The sequence below is a fragment of the Fundulus heteroclitus genome, chromosome 9, assembly GCF_011125445.2.
Source record: "Fundulus heteroclitus isolate FHET01 chromosome 9, MU-UCD_Fhet_4.1, whole genome shotgun sequence".
NCBI classification, from domain to species: domain Eukaryota; kingdom Metazoa; phylum Chordata; class Actinopteri; order Cyprinodontiformes; family Fundulidae; genus Fundulus; species Fundulus heteroclitus.
This window is the reverse complement of record NC_046369.1, coordinates 22,296,490-22,318,845: the sequence shown is the minus strand read 5'-3', so window position 1 is coordinate 22,318,845 and position 22,356 is coordinate 22,296,490. Positions and strand designations below refer to the sequence as shown.

The following is a 22,356-nucleotide window of genomic DNA, read 5'->3' as shown; positions in this document are numbered from 1 at the left end:
GTAAGGAGATGTCTTCAGGTTATTTCTGTGATGTTTGCATAGTTTTTACATATGTTTAGCAGCAGTGTACCATATACATTGCGTTGCAGAGGCCAAATATTTGGTGTGCAAAACAGCTCTGCAGCAGCAACGTTTAACTAGAGATCAATTTAGATAAAAGTGTGGTAAGGCAATACTGGTGCAATTATTTTCTTGTGCAGTTAAAACACAAGGTAGGTCAGCAACAGTACAAAGAGAGTATTAAGGCTCAGTCACAGTTTTGGGTGAAAATGCAGCTTCTCAAGACCCAAAAGTTTCATTGCAAGCATGTGGTCTAAGAAAAGTTACCACAAATCAATGATATTTAACATATTTAACATGCTAACATAAAATGGCAACATTTTATTCTGCTGTAAGATGATGCTCTACATCATCCAGTTTCCATGATTGGTACTTTGTCAAACGGTGTGAGTTTAAACCCAAGAGTAAACATAGGCAGCGTGTTTTCCCTGCCTTTATGCATAAATGCGATATCAGAAATGTCAGAGACCTTTAACCTCAAATCTACATCTTTCCTGCACGTTCAAAAATATTCGCCAACCTTCAGTTGCATTTGCTACGTGCAATTTTCCTAATGGCACACAATTTCCTTGACTAAATGGTGCGGTTCGTGGATGCACTCCTTTGTTTATGGTGCATTCCAGCAGCAGATAATTTCCCCATGTGGTAAAGACGTATGGGGCCTGTTTCCCACACCCCTCTTAATGTGACTCAGACAGTACATGAGAATGTTTCTCATCAGTGTTAGCAGCAGTCCAACGACTCGGTCATAAAGATACAGCAGGACCGGTAGTGCTGTTTCATTTAAGCCATAAAATGCTCTGATAGTGAAATGTTATGAAAATTAGGCTTAAATAGCCACTCAAAAAAAGCCAAACAGCTCGGTCGACTAAAAAAATAGGACACGTTCCTTTGTCCAACTTTAGTCTATGATTATAAACGTGTGACATTACTTTAAATAACTTCTCGTAAAATCTTTCAAAACTGCATGGTTTCCTCTCCTGTTCTCACTGTAGCTTTAAATGTGAGTATATATATTCCCCAGCGAGAAAAGTTTTGGGGAGTTTTTTACCTTAAAAGGCCATGTGGAGCGGAGCGCTAGTTTCCTGTGGGAGGGTTTCCTCTTTCTTACTGTGGAGCTGGAAGTCCAGCCCATGCTCATCACCCCCCCCCCCCCCCCCCCTCCACACACACACACGCACACACTTTTTAATACTGTGACCAAAGTGGTGAAATCCCGCTACAGCCAGATGTATGTGTGCATGACTCTGTGTATGAGTACGCGGGAGGTGAGAACACGGTCAAACAGGAAGACTCTGTGATATGCAACCTGAAGTGAAGGCAGCAGGCGAGAGGAGGAAGCAAGAATGAAAGGAAAAACACCGTTGGGCACTGAAGCATGGGAGGAGACAGGAACTAAATTACAGCTGTTGTGAATAGGGAAGAAGTGCAGAGCGGTGATAATAACAGCAGCTTTGCTGAGCAGGGGATGATTTGTGTCGACTGAACGTCTCATCTCCCCGACATCCTCTCTGTGAACAGTCAGCATGTCAGTCAGCCTGTCTGATAGTAAATGGCTCCGAGGAATAATCTCCTTATAAGGTCTGCAGAGGGTAGAGTTCCCTGCAGACATGCTGGTGTGTCATCAGCATGTCATGAATTCACTTTTTATCACACACGTTAACCATGTGACGGTGTCTCCTTAGAAATGCACTTACATCTGTAGCAAACTCACAGGTGTTAATGAGATTTCATGGTGTTACACTTTCTGGCTACTTGGCACTTTTCTCCCCATGTCACTTTGTTGCTGAAACCTTCTTTTCACTTTAGTTGTATGAAACAGCAAAACTGGTACACTCCACTTATCTCGTGACTTCTTCAGGCTAAAGTCAGAATATTAAATAAGACAGAGAATCATAATATATATAGGTCCAAGCCTGCCACCCAGCTCATGCGATTTGACGTTTATCCCCCAAGGTTGACTCGCATGGATAACGCTTCCTTATGGCTCTTTTGGGCTGAGCCAGTCCAAGTCTCAGGAAATGAGAGTCAACCCCTATGTGCCCGATGCAAAGTCCCCACTGCATGTCTGGCTCCGGACGTAGCCTCTCTACTTTCTTCAAGGCCGCCCCCTGTGGTCTACCATGTCTGAGATCATCTGAAGGGAAAACTTGTGGCCAGAATAGCCTTCAGGATTCTAGGGCTAACTCAACCACATTAAAGAGGCCGTTCTACAGATGGACAGGAAGTTAGTCAGTTGAGGCGGTCATATGATCAGGACTCTCTTGCACATCCACTTGGAGGTGTTCTGTACATGAGAAGACCCTTGGTCAGACCCAGAACCCACAGGAGGGATTATAAGTTTGGTCTGAGAATGACAGAACTGGTAGAAGAGTGCCACTGTGGAGGGAGGTAGTTGGGTGTGCCTCCTCGTCCTATAACACCTGTGATGAGATAAATGGATTGAATGGTACTGAACAGAAACTGCACTCTGGACACAAGTATCTGGAGGTGCACTTTTCTGTCATTGTGAAAGCAGGGGAAACAATTAAATGAATTAAATATCTTCTGTATTTGGAGTTTGCATGTTCTTTCCTGGTACCCAAACCTCCTTTTGCTGTGCAAAAACATGTGATTTAGACTAACTTTCAATTGTGCTTTGGTATGAGATATATGCATGGTGTCTCATCTGTCTGTTTTTCTGTGATAGACTGAGGATGTGTTTGACATGTGTGCCACCTCTCGTCTATGGCGTACAGGACAAACGAACCTGCCCATCCTCTGTGACTCTGAAAAGATCAAGTAGAAAAAAATGGATGGTCGTTTAGATTACTCTTGTGTTATATACCTTTTAACCCATCTGGAACCCAAATGTAAGGTGCTCTCTCTATTGTAGGACCCTAATCTTCAATATACACATGAACGTGGTCCTTTTGCATGGGTCTGAGACATGTGGAGCTGACTATTTCATCACTAACAGGCTCCGGGCATTCACAAACAAATCTCCTAAAAAACACATTCAACATCAATCTGGGGGTGTGAACAAACCTTGATCAGCCTGGACATGAAGGAAAAAAGCGGGTACGGATGGGAGATACACCATGCAGCTGCTAATATTACAAGACAAAGGGTGGTGGTGCAGCATGCAATGGAAGAGAGAAGCTTATAGGCCAAAACAAACCAAGAGAAGATCAAATTAGGCCGGTGCTAAAGAAGCCGGGCTGGCAGGAAAACTCAAACTATGGCAACAAAATATTTCCTCGGTGCAGCTCAGACAAGAAGAAGTCAAGAAAGTTTAAATGTGTCTTTAAGTCCCCATTCACGCTAAGACGAACGTGGTGAATTTTCATAAATGGTTAAGAAAAAATGTACGTCCACACGAGGGGTTGCAGCACCAATGAAAATGCTGTAGTATGTATGCCAGCCCTGTTGGTGGCGCTGTGAAATTACCACAGAAACAGCTACGCACCTTCAATGCGATCTTTAAGTGGGCTGGCAGGGGACATGCCTTGTAGAAAGGGCTCATTGGAAAGGAAAAGTCCGAAGACGCTACTAGCAGCCGTAACGGCCATATTTGCCTTAGTATGAACGCAACACCAGACAACGCCATCTTTGTTGTTATTTGTGAGAGTGAGGTGCATGTGGGTTACGGAGAGAAGCGAACCATCGATGTCATAGTTTCAGAAAAGATGCGGCTTGCATGCATACATTTGAAATTCATCTACTCTGGGACAAGTTTTTAGAAATTATAGTTACGGTTTTCCAAAACGGCGCATCTGTGTGAGAGCAAAGCCTAAAAGTCAAAATACCGTTTTGGATAAACCTAATCTCATCACATGTTGAGCTTAAAAGTCAGTTAGGTTAGTTGAAATCATTAGGATCAATTTAACAAAAACAACAAAAAACAACCTTGTTGAACATGCTGTGCTTTCTGTACCACAATCATTTGACTCAAGCTGTGTTACAACATATTAATTAAGTACATCTGGGATGACAGCTGCAGTTGTGAAACAGTAACCATGGAGCAGATTGTGACACAGCGGTGAGTTTTCCAGCGATGTTCTGACATGTAGATCTAAGTCTCAAAGCCCAGCGTCATTCTAAGCTGTAAAGCCTGAAGAAAAGGTGCGACTATTGAGCTGGAGCTGCGTGTTGGGGGTCATGACATCATCACAGGTCGTTCAGAAGCTTGATGTCATACACAAAATATGTGCTTCTGTCTACAAAGGAGGCAAGAAGGTACAGAAGAGGAAGGCTTCACAGCCTTCATGAGTCAAGCTTTGTGTTTCCAACTCAAAGGTGGGGTTCAGTGACAAAGAGGATTTGATCAGCTTGGCTGAACTTTTCCTCTGTGGCTGTATCGTCCTCCCCTACATAATCTGTTAGTCATCATACACAATCATTTAAAAAAAAGAGAACAATTCGCCATCTTCAGTCTGGGTCCATCCAGCGCATTCCTGTGGCTGGAAAGTAGCTGAAGAAAGCATGCTTGGAACAACAATAGAAAATACTCAGTAAGAAATCCTTCAGTGAGGCACTTCCCAAACACTGCAACATTCATGCAGTATGTGCAAGAGACAAACAACCGCTGCTGGAAAGCATGATGAGGCTGGTATTCACATTTAGGATAAATTTAGTTATTTCAGGTAATTCTTTATTATGAATCATTAGCTAAATTAACCCCAGACTGTTTTATGCAAAATATATTTCCTTCACCTTTTTTCAAATATGATAGGAAACACAACTTTAACTGTGTTTTTTGGTTCTAGGGGCATAATAGCACGATCACTTTTAAAAAAATGAAGCAATTAGTGTTTTTGACCTACAGACATGCACTTGAAATTACTAAATAAAAAGTAACCTGACTACACATTTGTTTTTCAGCCTTTCAGGTCCAGTGTTCCTGCGACCGCGGATGTACAGTTAAAACCAAATGTTTACATACACCGCATAAGAAGACCCAATATTGTTCTCACTGTCTGACAATAAATCAGAGTAAACATTTCCTGTTAGGATTGACAAAATTGCTCCTATCAAAAATACTATTTTTTTTTTTCCGTTTTTGTTTTGTTTTACTTTTATCAAATTCAGAACTTCACATATGATTTTTTGACTTATGGATTAATGTGGCACCTTCATGCATCTACAAATTGCACCCAAGGATGAGCCACACTTGTGGAGGTCCCGCAGTTCTCTTCTTGATAACTTTTGTGTGAGTTTGCCATGATGTCACAAAAACAGGCAATGGGTTTGTCTGTCCATCCATCCATCCATCCATTTTCTAACACGTCTATCCCTTATGGGGTCGACAGCTGGTGTCCTATCTCCAGCTGCCAATGGGCGAGAGGTGGGGTACACCCTGGACAGGTTGTCAGTCTATTGCAGGGCAACACAGAGACAAACAGGACAAACAACCATTCAAACACACACTCACACCTAAGGAGACTGTAGCGAGGCCAATTAACCTAACAGTCATGTTTTTGGACTGTGGGAGGAAGCCAGAGTACCCAGAGAGAACCCACGCATGCACAGGGAGAACATGCTAACTCTGTGCAGAAAGACCCAGGGCCTGAACCCAGGACCTTCTTGCTGTAAGGCAGCAGTGCTACCCACTGCACTGCTGTGCAGCCCGGGTTTGTGGTCTTTCCCTTTAAACACAAAGTTGTGCCTCGGTTGAACCCAAATCTTTTATTCTGGCCAGTACAGCACAGAAGTAGGGAGTGAGAAAAGGTTTAATCCTTGGAAAAACTGCAAACGTATCACAGTGATGACAGAACAATACAAATAGCTGGGGGGAATTACGCAGGTAAAAGATAATATAACAGTAAACGTAAATAAATTAAATATATATAGTTGAAAATGGGCTGCAGGAACCAGCACTCCTCGCGACCCCACAAGGAGGTGTTAGAAAATGGATGGATGGATATTTGAAAATATATAGATCTTAGGTGGAGTCAGCTTAGAGGAACCAAACTTCACGTTCCTTCAGTCATGTAAATAAAAGCAATTCCTGCAAGTTTTCCACCGTTTTTTTTAACAAAGCAAAAATAGGACTATCCATGTTTTATTGATATAAATGTAAACAAAGAGAGTTTTCAGGAAGTGTGCTTGTTTGCTATGTGTGAAGGTTTAGGAACAGAAGAAGGGTCAATCAACTGGATGGAGAATTTACAATTCACAACTGGGAAAAAGTGAGAAAGCAATTTTCAGACTTGTCAGTGTTGACCAAATATTTTTAGACCTAAGCTACAAGGATTTTAAAAATTATATTCCAATCGGAGCAAATCCAAGGAGCAAATCAGAGCAGTCAGTTCAGGTCACCCTGCCCTGGTCACCAGGACCTTCACAGACGCACAAGCAACGTATAATTTAAAACTCACTAAAAAATCTGAAGTGCATGCTTTAGACTTAAATATTAGTTGGGATAGATTTTCCATAGTACACTTTATTCCATTCATGTCATCTGAAATAGAGAAAAGACAAAAACACACATACAGCTTGCCATCATTTTGCATTTTACTTTGGTTTATTTTTGCTTGAACATAACTTTTACTTAGTACTTTTAAATCATATGTGTTACTGTGTTGGAGCTTCTGTGGTACAAGTTTTAAGGAGTGATGAATGAGTCAAATGTCTAGAATTTTCTCTGGTTTCATATTTTCTGTTTTCCACAAAGTATTTTTTTTTCCTGTTATATGTTTGACCTTAATTTCTTCCATATCCACTGAAAATTAGGTTTATTGGGAAAATAAACAACGTAGAAGCTGTTTGCTATAAACAGCTTATTAGCTCAACACAAACAAATAATTAACATTAAACATGGTTTCTCCAAATTAAACACAATGTAAGCTACAGTCTCAGTTATTCAAACTCTTCATGACAAACATCTGTGATACTTCAGTTAAATACCCTTTAAAATTATGACTTACTGCAAATATGATTCAGAGCCAGATACCAGCTTCTGACAGTGTTCCTGATTAAACTTAGCCCACTCCTCATGTCCAAAGGCCTCCAGTTCAATTATATTTTTCAGTTTGTGTGCAGCAACAAACGTTTTCCAATCCTCCTAAAGCTTTAAAATATGGTTTAAATTCTCTGATAGATTTAGCAGACTACGACGGCAACTTTAGCATCTAACAGAACTTGGTCTAAAACCAATCCTTGGTGACCTTGACATGATCGGCATCACTGTCTCCTTTGAAGATGGCATGAATTTTCTCCCAGGATTTCCTGATATTTGGTTGAATCCATCTCGCTTTCCAGGCGCTGAAATTTGCTTTGGCCAAGAAATCAAAGCCGCTGCGGAGCCTGACTGAGCCATCACCATGCTCCTCTGTAGCCAAGGGGTTCGTTTCAGCATAATTTTCTGTCTTTCTCTTACAAGCATAACTATAATCCATAAGCCTGAAAAGTTACAGTTTTGATCCCTGGCTTCACAGAACCAAATCCCAGAAATGCTCTTTGGTTTGTTTATATCGATTTGAGTAAATTGGAGATGGTCATCCTTGTGCTTTTGGGCCAGTAATAGTGTACATTTTGGAGTTTACGCATGAAGCTTGTAGCGTTTATTACATTGTAACTAAAACCTCAGTGGAGGATAGAAAGGCAGATGAATTATTATAGTGGTGTGGAGAGCTCCAGGCAGCGGAGCTGAGGAGTAGTGAGGAGCTCAGAGGTGAGTTCACCAGCAAACTCTGGCACACAAGGAGGGAACGTTTAGGACTATGGTACGGGTTACATCCTGAAAGGAGGTCTAATTGGTTAAGTTAAGGAACATAAAGAAGTAGCACATCAGAATACCAAGAGCCCTGATAACCGCTCTCATAAAGAGAACTGTTTGGCGTCTGCCTCAGGGGATCCACTCCTCATTATGCTCCTCCTGATTGAGCTCCAGCTGCGAGGACGCCTTGTTGCTTGTTGCAATCAGAGAAGGTAAGGCAAACACAAACCCGCACACATCCCCGTCGATTCTGACAATTTATCGTGACCATTCAAACATTTTTGAAAAATTGCCAAACATGATTTACATTTGGGGTAAAATCCTTTGACATAGTACCACAAATGTTTGTTCAATGTCTGAAATGTTTGGTTCACGATTTTCACAGATATGCCATGTAGTTTAAACAATATGTCACATTAAGATATTATGGAGACAGTAAAGGCAGAATCAAATGTTTTTCTGTCCTATGTTTTCTCTGACAGACGACACCGTTCAGCTGTGTTGGCATTTACAAAATATATCTATCAGCACAAAACTTCTTTGACATTTTATGAATAATTACTGGCTTTTTAATTAAAGGATTGGGTCCGTAATGAAGTCCATAGAGTCAGATAACAGGATAATTAGGTTTAAATCAAGCAACAGACTTTTGTAAAACACACATTGGACAGTATTGTTGCGCGGTCCTGCAGGACTCATCCATGCTAATGCGTTTTAGCCAACAGACCGACTCCTTGGTGTTTCTGCATGTTGTTGAGCTCTTTATAAGTTAACTCTGTCAACTGCATTGCTCACATTTTTCCTTTCTGGCTTCATTGGCTTCATCTGGCTTCTTCTGCCACTTATAATTTGCAGGAGCTACAGATACAGTAGTTGAATAACAACGTGCAGTTATAAAACCAAAGCAGCTTCGCTAAACACTGATAAGGGACACATTTGCAGAATATGACGGCGGCCATATTAGCACCTTCTTGCTGGAGGTTTAACCTCTGCCCCAGCTCAGCTTAGCCCCTTCCATCTTCCTATCGACTCTGGCCAGCTTCCCTGTCAATGCATGAAAATAATCCCCACACTATGATGCTGCTACCACCATGTTTCATTGCATGGATGCTGTTTTCAGGGGGTGATGTTTAGTGTTAGTTTTGCACCACAGTGAATGTGAGTGCCAGCGCTCGCCACACCAGGTGGATTTATTTACTTAATACACCTTCAAGGCCGGACCCATATTGGAAAGCATGAACAGGAACATCTAAAGTGAAGAATATGATGGCAGCTCATCTCTTTGCTTATATTTACATCCACATATATTATTCAATAAATTATGTGTTTTTACCTGCAAATAAAGGCCAGTAGTGCCACATATATTTAAAGTGTAAGCCATATCGTATCATGAAACCTCCAGGAGGTCATATGTGGAAGCAGGACCTGTCGGTATGTGAAAACCCAGCTGCCCAAATAAGGAGATCTGGCCGGGCTGAAGAGTACGTGGAGTGGCCGTTCCTCACAGAGAGGGTTTAGTTTGATAGGGTGGAGAGAGTTTCTGAGAGGCTGATAGTCAGGGAATCAGGATGGAGTGAAAGCAGGGTGGTGATTGGAGGGGTGAGAGGAGGAATGAACAGAGGGAGAAAAGGGATGGAGAGGAAGGTTGGAGAGAGGGAGGGAGTCCTGAAATATGGGAGGAGATGAAGGAGGAGGAGGACAGGGTGATGGGAGACAGGAGGCAGGTTCTGCTGCAGCCGAAATAACTACCCATATAGGGCTGGGCTCTCCATCTCTTTCCACATCTCTCTCTGTCTCCTTCCTTCTGTCCTCTCCTTTTCTCTTTCTTTCCGCCTTTGTTGTTTTTCAGCAGGTTTCCACTTGAAGGCTGCCATATCCCCTGCGTCAAAAACACCACAGGAGGCAATAAAACTCCCTTCAAAGGTGCTTTTCTCCCACATCTCAGAGAAAAGGGACTGATTTGCCACGATGGAGGCCATCAAGAAGAAGATGCAGATGCTGAAACTGGACAAGGAGAATGCCATCGACCGGGCAGAGCAGGCAGAAACGGATAAGAAGGCGGCGGAGGACAAATGCAAACAGGTGGGTGAAAGAGGTGCAGCAATAATGGTACATGGGCAAGTCGTTTTACATGAAGTCTTGTTTAAAAGTAAAATATCCACACGGTGTGAACTTTAGTGCAAAATATCAAATTCTTCAGACAAAATCAGCTTTTCTCATTGATCTTATCTTGACTCCATTAAACATATTTATAGGCATCATTATGTTTATCCCATATATGAAATATTTGAAATGATCTTCTATTCTTCTGAGTCAATGTCTTCTCAAAGTTCAGGTAACGCTCTGCTTTGAATAACCTCGTGCTTGCCCGAGAAAAAAAAAAAAAAAGAACTGAAAGCTTTCCGAAATAGAAAACTAAACCTGGGTTCAACAAATCCTGCACATAAACACACTGAGTCTCATGTCTTTTTATAGTCATAAACCACTCTCTAAGTCACCAACAAGAAACTAAAAAAAACAACACAAACTGCATTTTACATTTTTAACAGTTTGTACTAAGGCGAGTGTCTGAGAGAGGACGGGTTCTCATATTACCAGCAAGATCAGGTATTGAGACCGATTTAAATATCCCACCTATCCAGGCCCCAAAAGGAGTTTTTAATTAACTAGAATTCACGAATCGTTTGCAAAGGTGTTTTTTACACAAAAAAACACACACACACACAATCTAACAAAGACAGGGTAGCTCTGTGGTTCCAGATGTCTCTTCTCACTGATAACAGCTGTATTTTCGGCATCGGGAGAGAACAGCGGAGTGGAATATGGCCGGATTATCAGGCGTACTTCACAGGCTCTCAGGGTGACACTGATTAGGGCGAACACTTAACTCCCTGTCTCTGTGTGTGAGAAAGAGAGAACTGGAGGTATCAGCTGTACACTGGCGCTCCTGTCAGGAGAGACTGATAGCTACCAAGACCATTTAAATGTTGCCTTACGTCATAAACACAATTAGACTCTCAAATCAGCCACCACTTTGCTATCAGTAATGTTTAAAACCTCGACTTCTCTGACGTCCTAAAACACTTGACTTCTTAAAATTAACCGTGAGATGGGAGCTTTTTTGTTTAAGCTTTTGAACTGTAATTTTATTGTATTTTAAAGGTATGTTTATTCATTTGTGAGAGGTATTGAACAGTAAATCCCATGCATTCCCACCTGGTAAAAAAAATGATTTGGAAGTGTTAAATAAAGCCATCATTCATTGGAGCAGCATAACCTCTCACTCAAAATATTTTCTTAAAAAAAATAAAAAAATTCTGGATTTAATTTGAGTAATTTTTTGTGTTAATTCAGTCAAGATAAAAGTGTAAAGAAAAAAAGAGCTGCACAATATATTGAAGGGCAGTTTCCATCATAATATCTTTAGAGCAGTAACATAATCCCAAAGGAAGGCTTTGACACATCATTTGGTGGGATACTATATTTCAAGTGTTATACAGTCACACTATGCACATTGATAACATATGTACCCAGTTGGATGCACTGGAAATGCCTTTAATGGACACACTGTACGTAAAAGTTTAGCGGCTGTGATACTAAAGCTCACAGAGAATAGTTGGGACATTGTAAAGTGGTGAACAAAAAGAGTGGAATTAGGTTTGTTGCCCAGGAGCTCAGTGCCAATCTTATCAGTTTCAATTAAAGCCTCACTTAATAAAATTTTTTATGTTTGCGATGGCAGGGCCCATGAGGCTTTTGCTGCGATGCCTTTTAAACAACTGCTTTGCATTTAGAAAGCAGGGGTGTCCAAAGTGTGGCCCGAGGGCCAATTGCGGCCCCTGGACCACTTTTGCGTGGCCCCCAACTACAATTCAAAATTATTTTTGATGCGAATGGACCCTCTAGATATTTAATTAACAAATAAAACTTAAAATCTTCTTATGATGGAAAATGTTGGGTACAACACAAAGTATTAATCTTTTAATAACCACACTTTACATTCTCTTTAATTTCATAGTAAATAGCATCAATCAACTTAATGACTTAATGATTCAAATATAGACTTTGGTGCAAAAATCTAGTTTTAATTATTTTATTAAACTTGACTAAATACAGCAAGCGTCTTCAAAGAAAGACTGACCCAAATCCTATTGTTATTGCTGCGAACAGACTAAATTTCTGTCAGTTGTTTTCCATCAAGCACAAAATAGTTTGCAAACTTCATGAACATCTTTTAATAAACTAAATACGCAAAACCCCTTTAAAGTTTGGATCTACAACGATTTACACACACCTTTCCTACAGAAGTTCTGACTAATTTGTTACATTAAAATATTACATGCTTATATTTTCTGGATCAGTTAAAAAAAATCTAAAGATATATATATATATTTTGGGAATTACAATAGTTAGTAGTTAAAAATGTATATTTATTGGCTCCAAGTACTTTTCACTTGACAAGTTTGACCCACATGACAAAAACTTTGGACACCTCTGATCTAGAGCTTGTTATGGAGACTCGGTGAACCCAAGTCCCAAGTCTGTCTTGCCTTTCTTACTTTGTGTTACATCATGTCGACCCTCAATGAAACAGGAAGTCATTGATTACTAACTGGAATCCAAGATGATCCAATGAACTTAGAAATAAGGTTAAAACAAACAAACAAACAAACAAACAAATAGCTTGAGCTATATTGATGTTTAATGGATTTATTTGGGGACACAAACAAATGTGCAATATTTTATTGTTATAGGAAAGGTTTGAGGCACTGTGGGAGAGGACAAATGTCATACTCTCGTATGTATAGGACGGGACACATGTTTGGATGTCAGGTAAAAGGGGAATATGTATAACTCCTTCTGTGGAACATGCATGACCTTGAGTAAAGTATGCATAACATGGCAAACTGTTCACAAAGTTGCATGCTGACAGTGTCACCCAGTACAAAAAAAAACATTCAGGAATGTGACTTAAAGTACCTCCCCAATGAATAAATGTACTAAATTAAAGGTTGTTATTATCTGCACTCTTCAGTGGGAAATTATGCTGTTTTTTTAAGGTCTTTTCCAGGGGCGGGCAGTAAATGTGTATGAATATTTCAAGGTGATGTGGAAAAAAAGGTGTAAATAGGTGAGACATACATAACAGAAGTAACCTTTGATCCTGTTGCAGCTGGAGGATGAGCTGCTGGATCTCCAGAAGAAGCTGAAGCAGACGGAGGATGAATTGGACAAATTCTCAGAGGGCCTCAAAGACGCTCAGGAAAAGTTGGAACTGTCTGAGAAGAAAGCTGCAGATGTGAGTGAAACAGCCTCTGACTTACTTTCCTTTCACCCAAAACTCAATTCTCCAGCTAAAGTCTGAAAACAGACATGAGGCTTCTGCTCTTGTCATCAACCACTTGCTCTGTTTACACACCGCCCACACACTTACAACATATTACCATGACATGATTGCAAAGCAAAGGCCCATTAGTCCACAGCTGGCCTGTTAGAGTCAGAACCAGCTGTAGGCTTACTTTGATCCAGCAGAACATGTTTTTTTTTAGCTTTCTGGAGATGGGAGCATTCCTCTGCAGCCACTTTAAAAAGATAAGCAAATGGTTAACCTGTAATCCATCAGCCAAACACTCACATGCACCCGGGTCTTTAAAAGCAGCAGATACCGTATATCAGAGAAAATCACTGTTAAACAGTAAAACTTATTTTATACTTCTGGCATTTAGTGAGTCCCAACTAAAGTGTTTTTCTCATATTTTTACGTTTTAAGCCAGGATGTTGAGACTTCTTTTCACATTTATGTTTTACTTAAATAAACAGAAAACATCTCAGAGCAGCACTAGGATTTCTAAATGTAAAGCATTTCACTAATTGGTAAATTGGTAAATTAGTGTTAAATGAAAAAAACATAAAACAAAATGCTGCATTTTGAGAAATTCTTTGTTTTTGTTTTAAATCTGAAGCAACTGTACATCAGCTTTTAGATCATAAATATGTGACTTTAACCTGTAGAATTTCATACATATTACAGAAGGATCAGCTTTAAAGGGAACATTTGCTTTTCAGTTATTCTTTTTAAAATTGAAATCATTCAGTTGTGGTCTACATGAAGTTAATTTACCCACATTCACCTGTTTTACCCCCATTATGAGGTGCGTCTGAGAGCAACTCGTTTTGGTGTTGTCTCTTTAAATCTAAAGGAGGCACGTCACCCTGCTCAGCTTTTTTGTAGTATACTGGGGGACGGTGTGATGAACAACCGCTGACTTATCCCCTTGTAGCTTCAGCCTCCTTCAGCTTGGACTACAAAATTGTGCTGAGAAGCAAAGATGTGGGATTTGTGAGACTTGTAAGCTGGAAGTTCATGACCTTGTTTAGCAGCTCTGCAGCAAATATTGTGATGTAATAGTTCAAAAAGCGTAACAGAAAACAGAGAGAAGTGAATGGCTTCAAAAACATGACCCAAAAAGATAATTTTAGGAGCTTTATATAGCTGATTAAACCCGTGTTAGAACCTTATATTGTAGAAACCTGCAAAAACGTATTAAACTTAAAAAAAAGTATTTTTGTCAACAGAAAAAAAGCAGGTAAATGACAACAGAGTACCCAAAATGGACTGCATGTTGCTTAATGCCTAATCTAACTGTAAATTACTCAAATTGGAATCAGGGACAAGAAAATCGTGTTGAGGACATCTGTAGTCCAAGTGCTTCCTTATTGCTGCTACTCTGATTCCATGATATACTGAAAGTGACCACAGACTGCAGAGTTATTAAGATTATTTTTACTTCTTCCTTTTTGTGGTATAATCTGAAACATCCACAAGCAAAATGTTGTTTAATTTTTGACGTACAGGAGAATGGGAGGATAAGCAGATTTGATGTTCTTCCTTTTTTTAAATTTCTTTTATTTGTAGTTCTCACTCCAAATCAGTGCTGACCTAAAACGACATAGTATTTAAGGCAAATCCTTAGAGCTCTTGCAGCTCTGAGGTTAATCAGTGCAATCTGGGAGACAAGGTCATATTTTAGATTGTTAGCATCACAACAAACCACAAGACCGTATTTCTGTCAGTGTTGGCTCCTCTAGCAGTGGAGAGCATGTTTGTGCACAAGAGCGTGTTTTGTTGCCTGAGTCAGTAATGATGTGTGTGTGGAAAGCGAAGAAAGGAAGGCTGAGTCAAGGGCAACGATAGCCCCAAAGAAACCTTTACAGACACACTTAAGACGAGATAACATTAACATGCGCTTGTTGGTGAAGTGGCATTTTAACAAAAACAATTTAGAATTTCTATATATACAAACAAGCAAACAAAAAAACACTAAGTAAGCTGAGCAAAGAGAGTCGAGGAAAAAACTCTTAGCCTCCATTGTGCCATTGTTAGAGCCTCATGGAGGATATCCCAAGGAAATGCAGCTTTGTTCTGTGTCCACACAAAGACAAGGGAGGGCCTTGCCATACGGACACACAGCTGGAGTCTGGGATATGCAGGATTATCCTCGTGCAGTGACTAAACACACTCTGAGGACAGCTCTGGAAGGACAAAATGGACACATTAGGTTCATGAAATACAGTTTACAAGGCTGGTTACTGAACATAAATGCAGTCGTCATAGACATGGATATCAGATCAGTTTTGGATTCTTAGTCATTCTTTTTCTAAGTTGGAAAATACATAACAAAAAAGAAAATTCAATCTTATTTATCTGATGGGATTTTATTTCGTGGTGTATTTTCTTTCATCCAAACAGGGTGGAAATTTAAACATTCAGGCTCAAATCTACACAAACACGCTCACTATGATTAGATTTAAAAGTACATCAGGCTGTTGCAGCTCATCCATGCTTGTGTCGGCATCATCAAGCTCCTGGGCTGATTTGGCTGGATATTTGACCGCTCTCGGTGGAATATGTGGAGCTCATTTAAATTAGTGTCTAGATGCATACATAAAGCAAAGTCCACAAATCGTTTCCTTTGGTTGAGGGATTTCCAAACGTCTGATTTTAACCATACTGTTGATTTAGGACTCTATTTACCTTCTTTCACCCAAAAGTGCCACTTGCAGTGAAACAACCCCTCAGCATGACTCCACCACCCCCGTGACTGACCCTAACCCTAACCCAGGCTGCTTTGGTTTGAAATATTCTGAGAGCTTCAGTCCTGGTGTCATTATGTGCAGCTGGCTTGATCTTTGTCTCACCTGGCTTTGAAGTTTTTTTTTCTCCAAAAGGCATTTGGGTTGTCGATGTGGGTAACAGCACAATACATCCCAGCTTTCAGGTAGCTTTTTTAGAGCAGGGTCTCCTTTTTCTGGTCAGTGTGGCTCAGACGTGGACACAGTTGGGTGTTTCAAGCTGGTTTTGAAATGGATAAAGTCTGGTTCTGTAACATCCTTCTCAAACCCTGGACCTCGCCCATCTTTTAATACCAAGTCCATGTCAGGAGAGTGATGAAGTTAAAGTAAATTAGAACTGCCAATTCTGCATGGGAGTGTGGTCAGTTATGTAGCTAGCATTTTGCCAGATGCTTGTCGATGGCTAAAAGCAGTACATATTCAGAGTGTAACTCGCCTAAAGACATTTAATCAAATACAAGTAGGGGTGTATGTTCACATTTAGGATATATATATATATATATATATATATATATATATATATATATATATATATATATATATATATATATATATATATATATATTTGCCGGGATTAGAGAGAATGAACAACAAATTCAAAGTTGGGAATCCAAGTTTTATTTTAAAAGCTCATCGTTTTTGCCTGCCATATAATCATTCCACCTCCGGAAAAGAAAAAGTCAAATAAATTACAGAAACCAGTGAATGTAAACCTCTGTCCTGACCTGTTATTAGGTTGAGCCCTGAAGTGGAAAGACGGGTGTTTCCTTTGAATGTATGACATTTCCAGCGAAGCCAGTGAAGCCGGTGGCAAGAAAACGACAAGGAGTGAAGATGTTCTGTTCCACTAGCGCAAATTCTCCTCGGCATGTCGCTCATTAGCGGCAGCAGTCAAGTCATTACGCATGGGAATTCACAGAGGACTGTCCAGAAAACCTGGAAGCTGCTGGAAAGCAGTGTGTTGAATCAATCAGTCAATGAGCTGTGTTTTCTGAAGGGGGAACGAGACCAGTGGTGCTGCTATTTAGGTCATCGCTGTTTATTGTGTGCTCAGGCAACAGAGACAGAGACCTGAGATCCCAACCTTTGCACAGCCTGTAGAGATAAAGATGGCACCATTCAGTCAATGTGTGTGGATGGATGTATAACCCACAGCAGCAACAGTTCCAGTCTGAGGGAGAAAGTCAGTCTGCGGTGGCCGGCCGGGCGGAGAAAGCAGAGCGAGAGAAGGCAGGGGGGGGGGGGGGCTGTGGTATGTGAAGAATGCAGCTAAGGCAAACAGAAAGTCCCACACTCCTGTGTCTAATAAAAATCGGTGCTTCCAGCTTTTCCGGTGCAAGGGGCAAATCAGAGGGGGGGGGGGGGGGGGCGCCCCAATCGACACATGAGACTGATTGTGGGAGATTTTCATCTTTCTGCAAACATCACGTTTGAATCTGAGCTAAAAGCAAAGCTGAGCGGGGCTCGGCTGCTTCCCTTGGCCCGTTCACGCAGCAATGTTTGTTCCCAGGCTGGTTATGTGAACAGGAGACGATGAGGGTAAACACAGGCAGGGACACATCTGATGTTCACCCACACATGGCACAGCGTTTTCTACTGGCAGGTGGGGGACTCCCTCCCTCATCACAAACACTCACAATGTTTCTCACAGGCACAACAATTTATGGTGAATATTTAAAATTGTACGCACAGGTCAAGATCAGCTAGTTGGTGAGCTATTTCAGAAAATATGATCGGAGCTACTTCAAGCAAGCAATATCCCAAACGTTCAATGTCTTACATGTTTAGTTGACATGGATCCAGCCTTGATGGCTTTAGGAAATTATTTAATCCATTTTATAGTTAAATCTAATTTAATTATTTAATCTTTTGATCTATTTAATTAACAGAAGGTATGGGGGCGTTTCTTAGCTCTTTAAGTTTTTCATTAACTGTGATGTTGACACCACAGATTTTAAATGTCTTTTATTGGGATTTCATGTGATAGATCAACACAAAGCGGTGCACTGATGTGAAGAGGAAGGAAAATAATGCCTCATGCTGAAACAATTTTTACAATCAAAAACCTGAAAAGTATGGTGTACATTTGTATTCAGCCATCTTATTTTGATATCTCTAAATGGAGTCCCTTTCATTCAGATTCTACCTGTGAGTAACTTAGGCCACATCCACATGGAGACAAGTGTATCCACAAAGGTATTTAGTCATTTAGGCTGTGCGTCCACAAGGATCCGGCATTTTGGGAGACAATCATTTTTGAAAACGGCTCCGAGAGGGGGATACATTTCAAAATGGCGGTTTTGTGTTTCTGTGTGTGAGCCGGGTCTTTGACATCTTAGCTTCACCTCCCTTTGTGACCCGCATGCGCCTCACTTTCACAAATAACAACAAAGATGGCGCCGTCCGGTGTCGTGTTCATGCTAAGGCAAATATTAGCTTTGTCATGGCCGTTAGTAGCGTCCTCGGACTCTTGCTTTCTAACAAGCCTGCTCTACACGTTTGTGTCTGATGCCCGGCTGTGACATCAGACACAAAGTTAATCATGGTGGTGGCAGCAACCCGCTGGTGGTATAAATTTTTTTCTTCAGCAGTGATTTTTACTTTTGGGACAATGACCCTGAACATACAGCCAGAGACGCAGTGAAGCTGTTTGGATCAAATCATGTTCCTGCATCAGAATGACCCAGTCTAAGTGCAGAAATAGAGCCTATAGGAAATCTGCATTAAACCTGAAAAAGGATGTTCACAGATGTCCTCTGTCCAATATAAAAGAGCTTTGTTTATAGTGCAACAGAAATGATGTGGGTAGTTGGTAGATATGTACGCTAAAAGATCTGCAGCTGTCAAGGCAGGAAAAATGGTTCTACAAAGTATGAACTCAGATTGTAAATGCTTACCACACTTTCCAGTTTTAATTTGGTGATTTGACTCACCGGCTTTTGCAGGGAAGCCCTCCTCCAGATATTTGAGAAACTGCAGTTTTGATTATAGAAAAAAAAACGGTTGATGATGATTTGCATGTTTTGTCATGGGTGAACAATAAGGCCCAGTACCCAGCTACCCTAGATTTAAACAGGCTTGATGAATGCAAGCTCAAACTATTTGCTTGATTGAAATCTAATTAAAAACTGATCGTAGTCTGAGGTTTTAATTAAACACACCTTGCATAGATTTTTTTATTGACTATATTAGTGACATACTTTCCTGATTTGCTGATGTTCAGTGGCCCCAGATGGCAGAAGGCCACAACCACAGTTTTGTTCAAGGGCCCACCTCCATTTTGAAAAATGAAACTCATATATTATACAGATTCAATATCCAGGGAGTGATACAAACATTCTGGGTTCTGGGACAACCCAGAATTACGTTTGTTGGATAAATAAAACATCACATGAAAGCAATAAAAAATATTTTCGAATACCGTAATGTCATGTAATGTACATGTTATGGCCTGAACTAACATGGAGAATGTAATTATCAACATCTTCCAAAAGGAGGGCAAACCACAAGCTAGCTTTTTAAACAGAAATGTATATTCAAGCCTATTAATGGAAAGTTCAGTGGAAGAAAAAAGGTTTTTTAACAAACAAAAAAAAGTGGACAAGCAACAGTGATACAGGCAGCTTTGAGAGAATAATGAAGGAAATAGATTGGGGAGATTAACAGGGTGTGCACTATGAGTGGAGAAAGTGTATCATGATGTGGCTCAGAAATGGCCTATAACTGTTACATATTTCATGTTAGGCACTTTGTCTTTTACCTGAGCTAAGGGATGCAACAATTCATGCAGAAAGCGTGCAATTAAATATAACTATTACAAATATTGGTTCACTGGTTGAAATGCTGGAGATAGGCACCAGCAACCCAAAACGGGGTTTTACTAGTTTGCTAGTCTGACAGAAAAAAACCACAGTGATTTGTAAAACTTGCAAGGAACCGGTAAAAACAAAGTCTGGTAACGTACCAACTTGTTTCATTACGTAAGCCGCTCACACCCGCAGCAGCGCTACGCGTCATCTTCGCAGAAATCTTACGGAGCTTCTTCCAAAACAAAGCAGGTATAGCAGCTAAACTGGGCTCCCTTCTTTGTGATAAAATGGTATTGGTATATTTATTTTGGTCATTTTACTGGTCACTTTAGTTTATTCTTTGTCAGTATTTAAAAACATAACTCAGGTCTCTTAAGTCATTTTTCTTTAAAAAAAATCTGTTATGGTTAAAAAAGGTTGGTTAAATAAAGATTTAATTGGAATTCTGTGTTTGTGTTTTTTATTAAAATTAAATCATTTAGCAATATCATAAAATGTCCAGGCAGAGCTGCACATAAAATATGGTTTTTAAATATTTTCAATAATTATCGATATCAATCAATATGCATTTTTTTTATTATCGATAAGCTTTTTTTCTATATTGTCCAGCCCTAACTGGTCTTATCTAATAATTGCATTTTCACATAAATTCAATTGTGGGTTTTCCTTAGATTTATGCCACAATCGTCAAAATGAACAAAAGTAAACATCTGAAATATACCAGTGATAAATTAATTAATTTATAATATCCAAAGTTGACTTTTTGAAGCGAACTGATAAAGTATCTGTTTAGATAACGTTCCCGTTTCAGTTCCACTCTCACTTTGAAGGTTATCTCCACCATCGATTGAAGAGAAAATCAGATTGTGTGTGACAGTAAAGGAAGAAATCACACAAATTAACTAATCATTGGTTTATTTTCCTCTTCTTCCGGCTGCATCGCCTTTGCATCAGTCACACCGTCGTAAAGCACACACGCGCGCGCGCACACATAAAGAAAAGGCCCCGCCCCTTTCTGACCTCACCAATCATCTCTCTCTCCCCCTTCCCCGGCTCACTCCGGCGCTCTCTGCTCTCCTCTCTGCACACCGTCTCTGATCCTCCTCAAACCCGGGACCAAAAAACCGGCTGCCTACATTCCTGAGGACGACTGTCTGGTCTGCCCATGAGCCTTTCATTCCTACACGGCAGGAGCCATCTTTGGAGATCACCTGGACCATCGCACCTTTCACTTATTTAACTTTTACTCTCTCTTTTTTTACTGGACTTAAACGACTCATTTTTTTTACATTCCGGGACGGACTTCTAGTGTTTTACCCCCCATCTCTGTAAACAAGCGATCAAAGGGTGTTATTATTATTATTATTATTTCCAAATTATACAGCTAGGTTGACCCAAGTAAGTAGGACGCTGTAGCGCACGCCTTTTTATATATATATATATTTTGCACAACCCAGTGCTTACTCGTCTACGTGTAAGTCTTAAAGTAACCACACAGAGAAGAATGGCAGGGATGAACTCTCTGGAAGCTGTGAAGAGGAAGATTCAGAGTTTGCAGCAGCAGGCCGACGACGCAGAGGACCGGGCTCAGGTCCTACAGAGGGAACTGGACGGTGAACGGGAGCTCCGAGAAAAAGTGAGGCTCTCCGCTCCTCCTGCTCTAACTTCTTTTTTTTTTTTCTCCCCCTCTCACTTTTAACCCCGACTGCTCCTCTAAAACTTTTAGGTTTTTTTTTTTTATCACAATGCGTCAAGTTGGCGAACAGGTTCTGTAATGTTCGCGTTCACCTCCCCGGCTGTAAAACGTCTCATTAGATCATGTCATTGATTCATTCGCGGGCGTGATTGTACCACAATGCAAGGCGTTGGTCTGCTGTGAAAAAAAAAAAGAAAAAGAAGTTTGGACTCCTTCTTGCGCATGCTCAGTGGCGTCCGAGTCGCAGGCAGGCCGCTTCAGAAGTGACGTGAAAGGACCACGTAGACATCATCATGCTGAGCTCTGATTGGTGGAGGGGAGCACTGTTAAAGAGTTTAGAAACATTTTTAGGTTTTAAGGAGTATTTTATTATATATTTATTTTTATTTCATTGTTTTGGCACATCAGCTGTTTAGATGTTTCCCAGTTAAGAATATAACAAAAAGAGTTTTCTTCACCCACTTGTAAAAATATAATTGGATTGAAAGAGTGCAGTTTTGAATGCTAAACAAGAGGATTTCCAGTTTTCTCCAATAATTGTGACTTTTCAATATGGCACCTGTGTGGATGGGCTGTTTTATGCCACCATTATAGGAGGGATTATCAAAATGTTTTAAGAGTTTAATGTTAAAAACAAGATATGGGCCAGATTTATTCATTACTAAAAACACGGTTTCTCAGTGTTTGAACAGACATTTAAGAATATACAGGAAGATGTAATTGCTTTTGACAGAATTGGATAATTAAAAATCTTCCCTACTGTTGCTAAAATAATATAGCAACTTTATCACTACAGTCGTAATTATGTCACCTTTGATGTCCATTCATTGTTATTTCAACTTTTGGACATGCATAAACAAAAATATGAGGAAGAGCACACTAACTTTAGGCCATTCCTTTTGTTTTGTCATTCTGTCATTCTTTGCATAGTCACACATGCTTTAGCTGGTTTATTAGCC

General features: G+C 40.3%; 1 protein-coding gene across 4 annotated transcripts in view; it reads left to right on the top strand.

Moving 5' to 3' along the window:
* The first annotated feature begins 9,479 nt into the window (after window positions 1-9,479).
* The window catches only part of tpm4a (tropomyosin 4a), a 30,485-nt gene continuing 17,608 nt past the window's right edge, over window positions 9,480-22,356 (top strand). The window contains exons 1-2 of one of the 4 annotated variants that reach the window (XM_012877811.3): window positions 9,480-9,841; window positions 12,933-13,058. In XM_012877811.3, the coding sequence (XP_012733265.1) occupies window positions 9,728-9,841; window positions 12,933-13,058 (240 nt within the window). In that variant the 5' untranslated portion in view covers window positions 9,480-9,727. Of the gene's footprint in view, window positions 9,842-12,932; window positions 13,059-20,745; window positions 21,338-22,356 lie in introns of those variants that run through there. The other 3 variants (XM_012877812.3, XM_012877813.3, XM_012877814.3) reach the window with 3 other exon arrangements.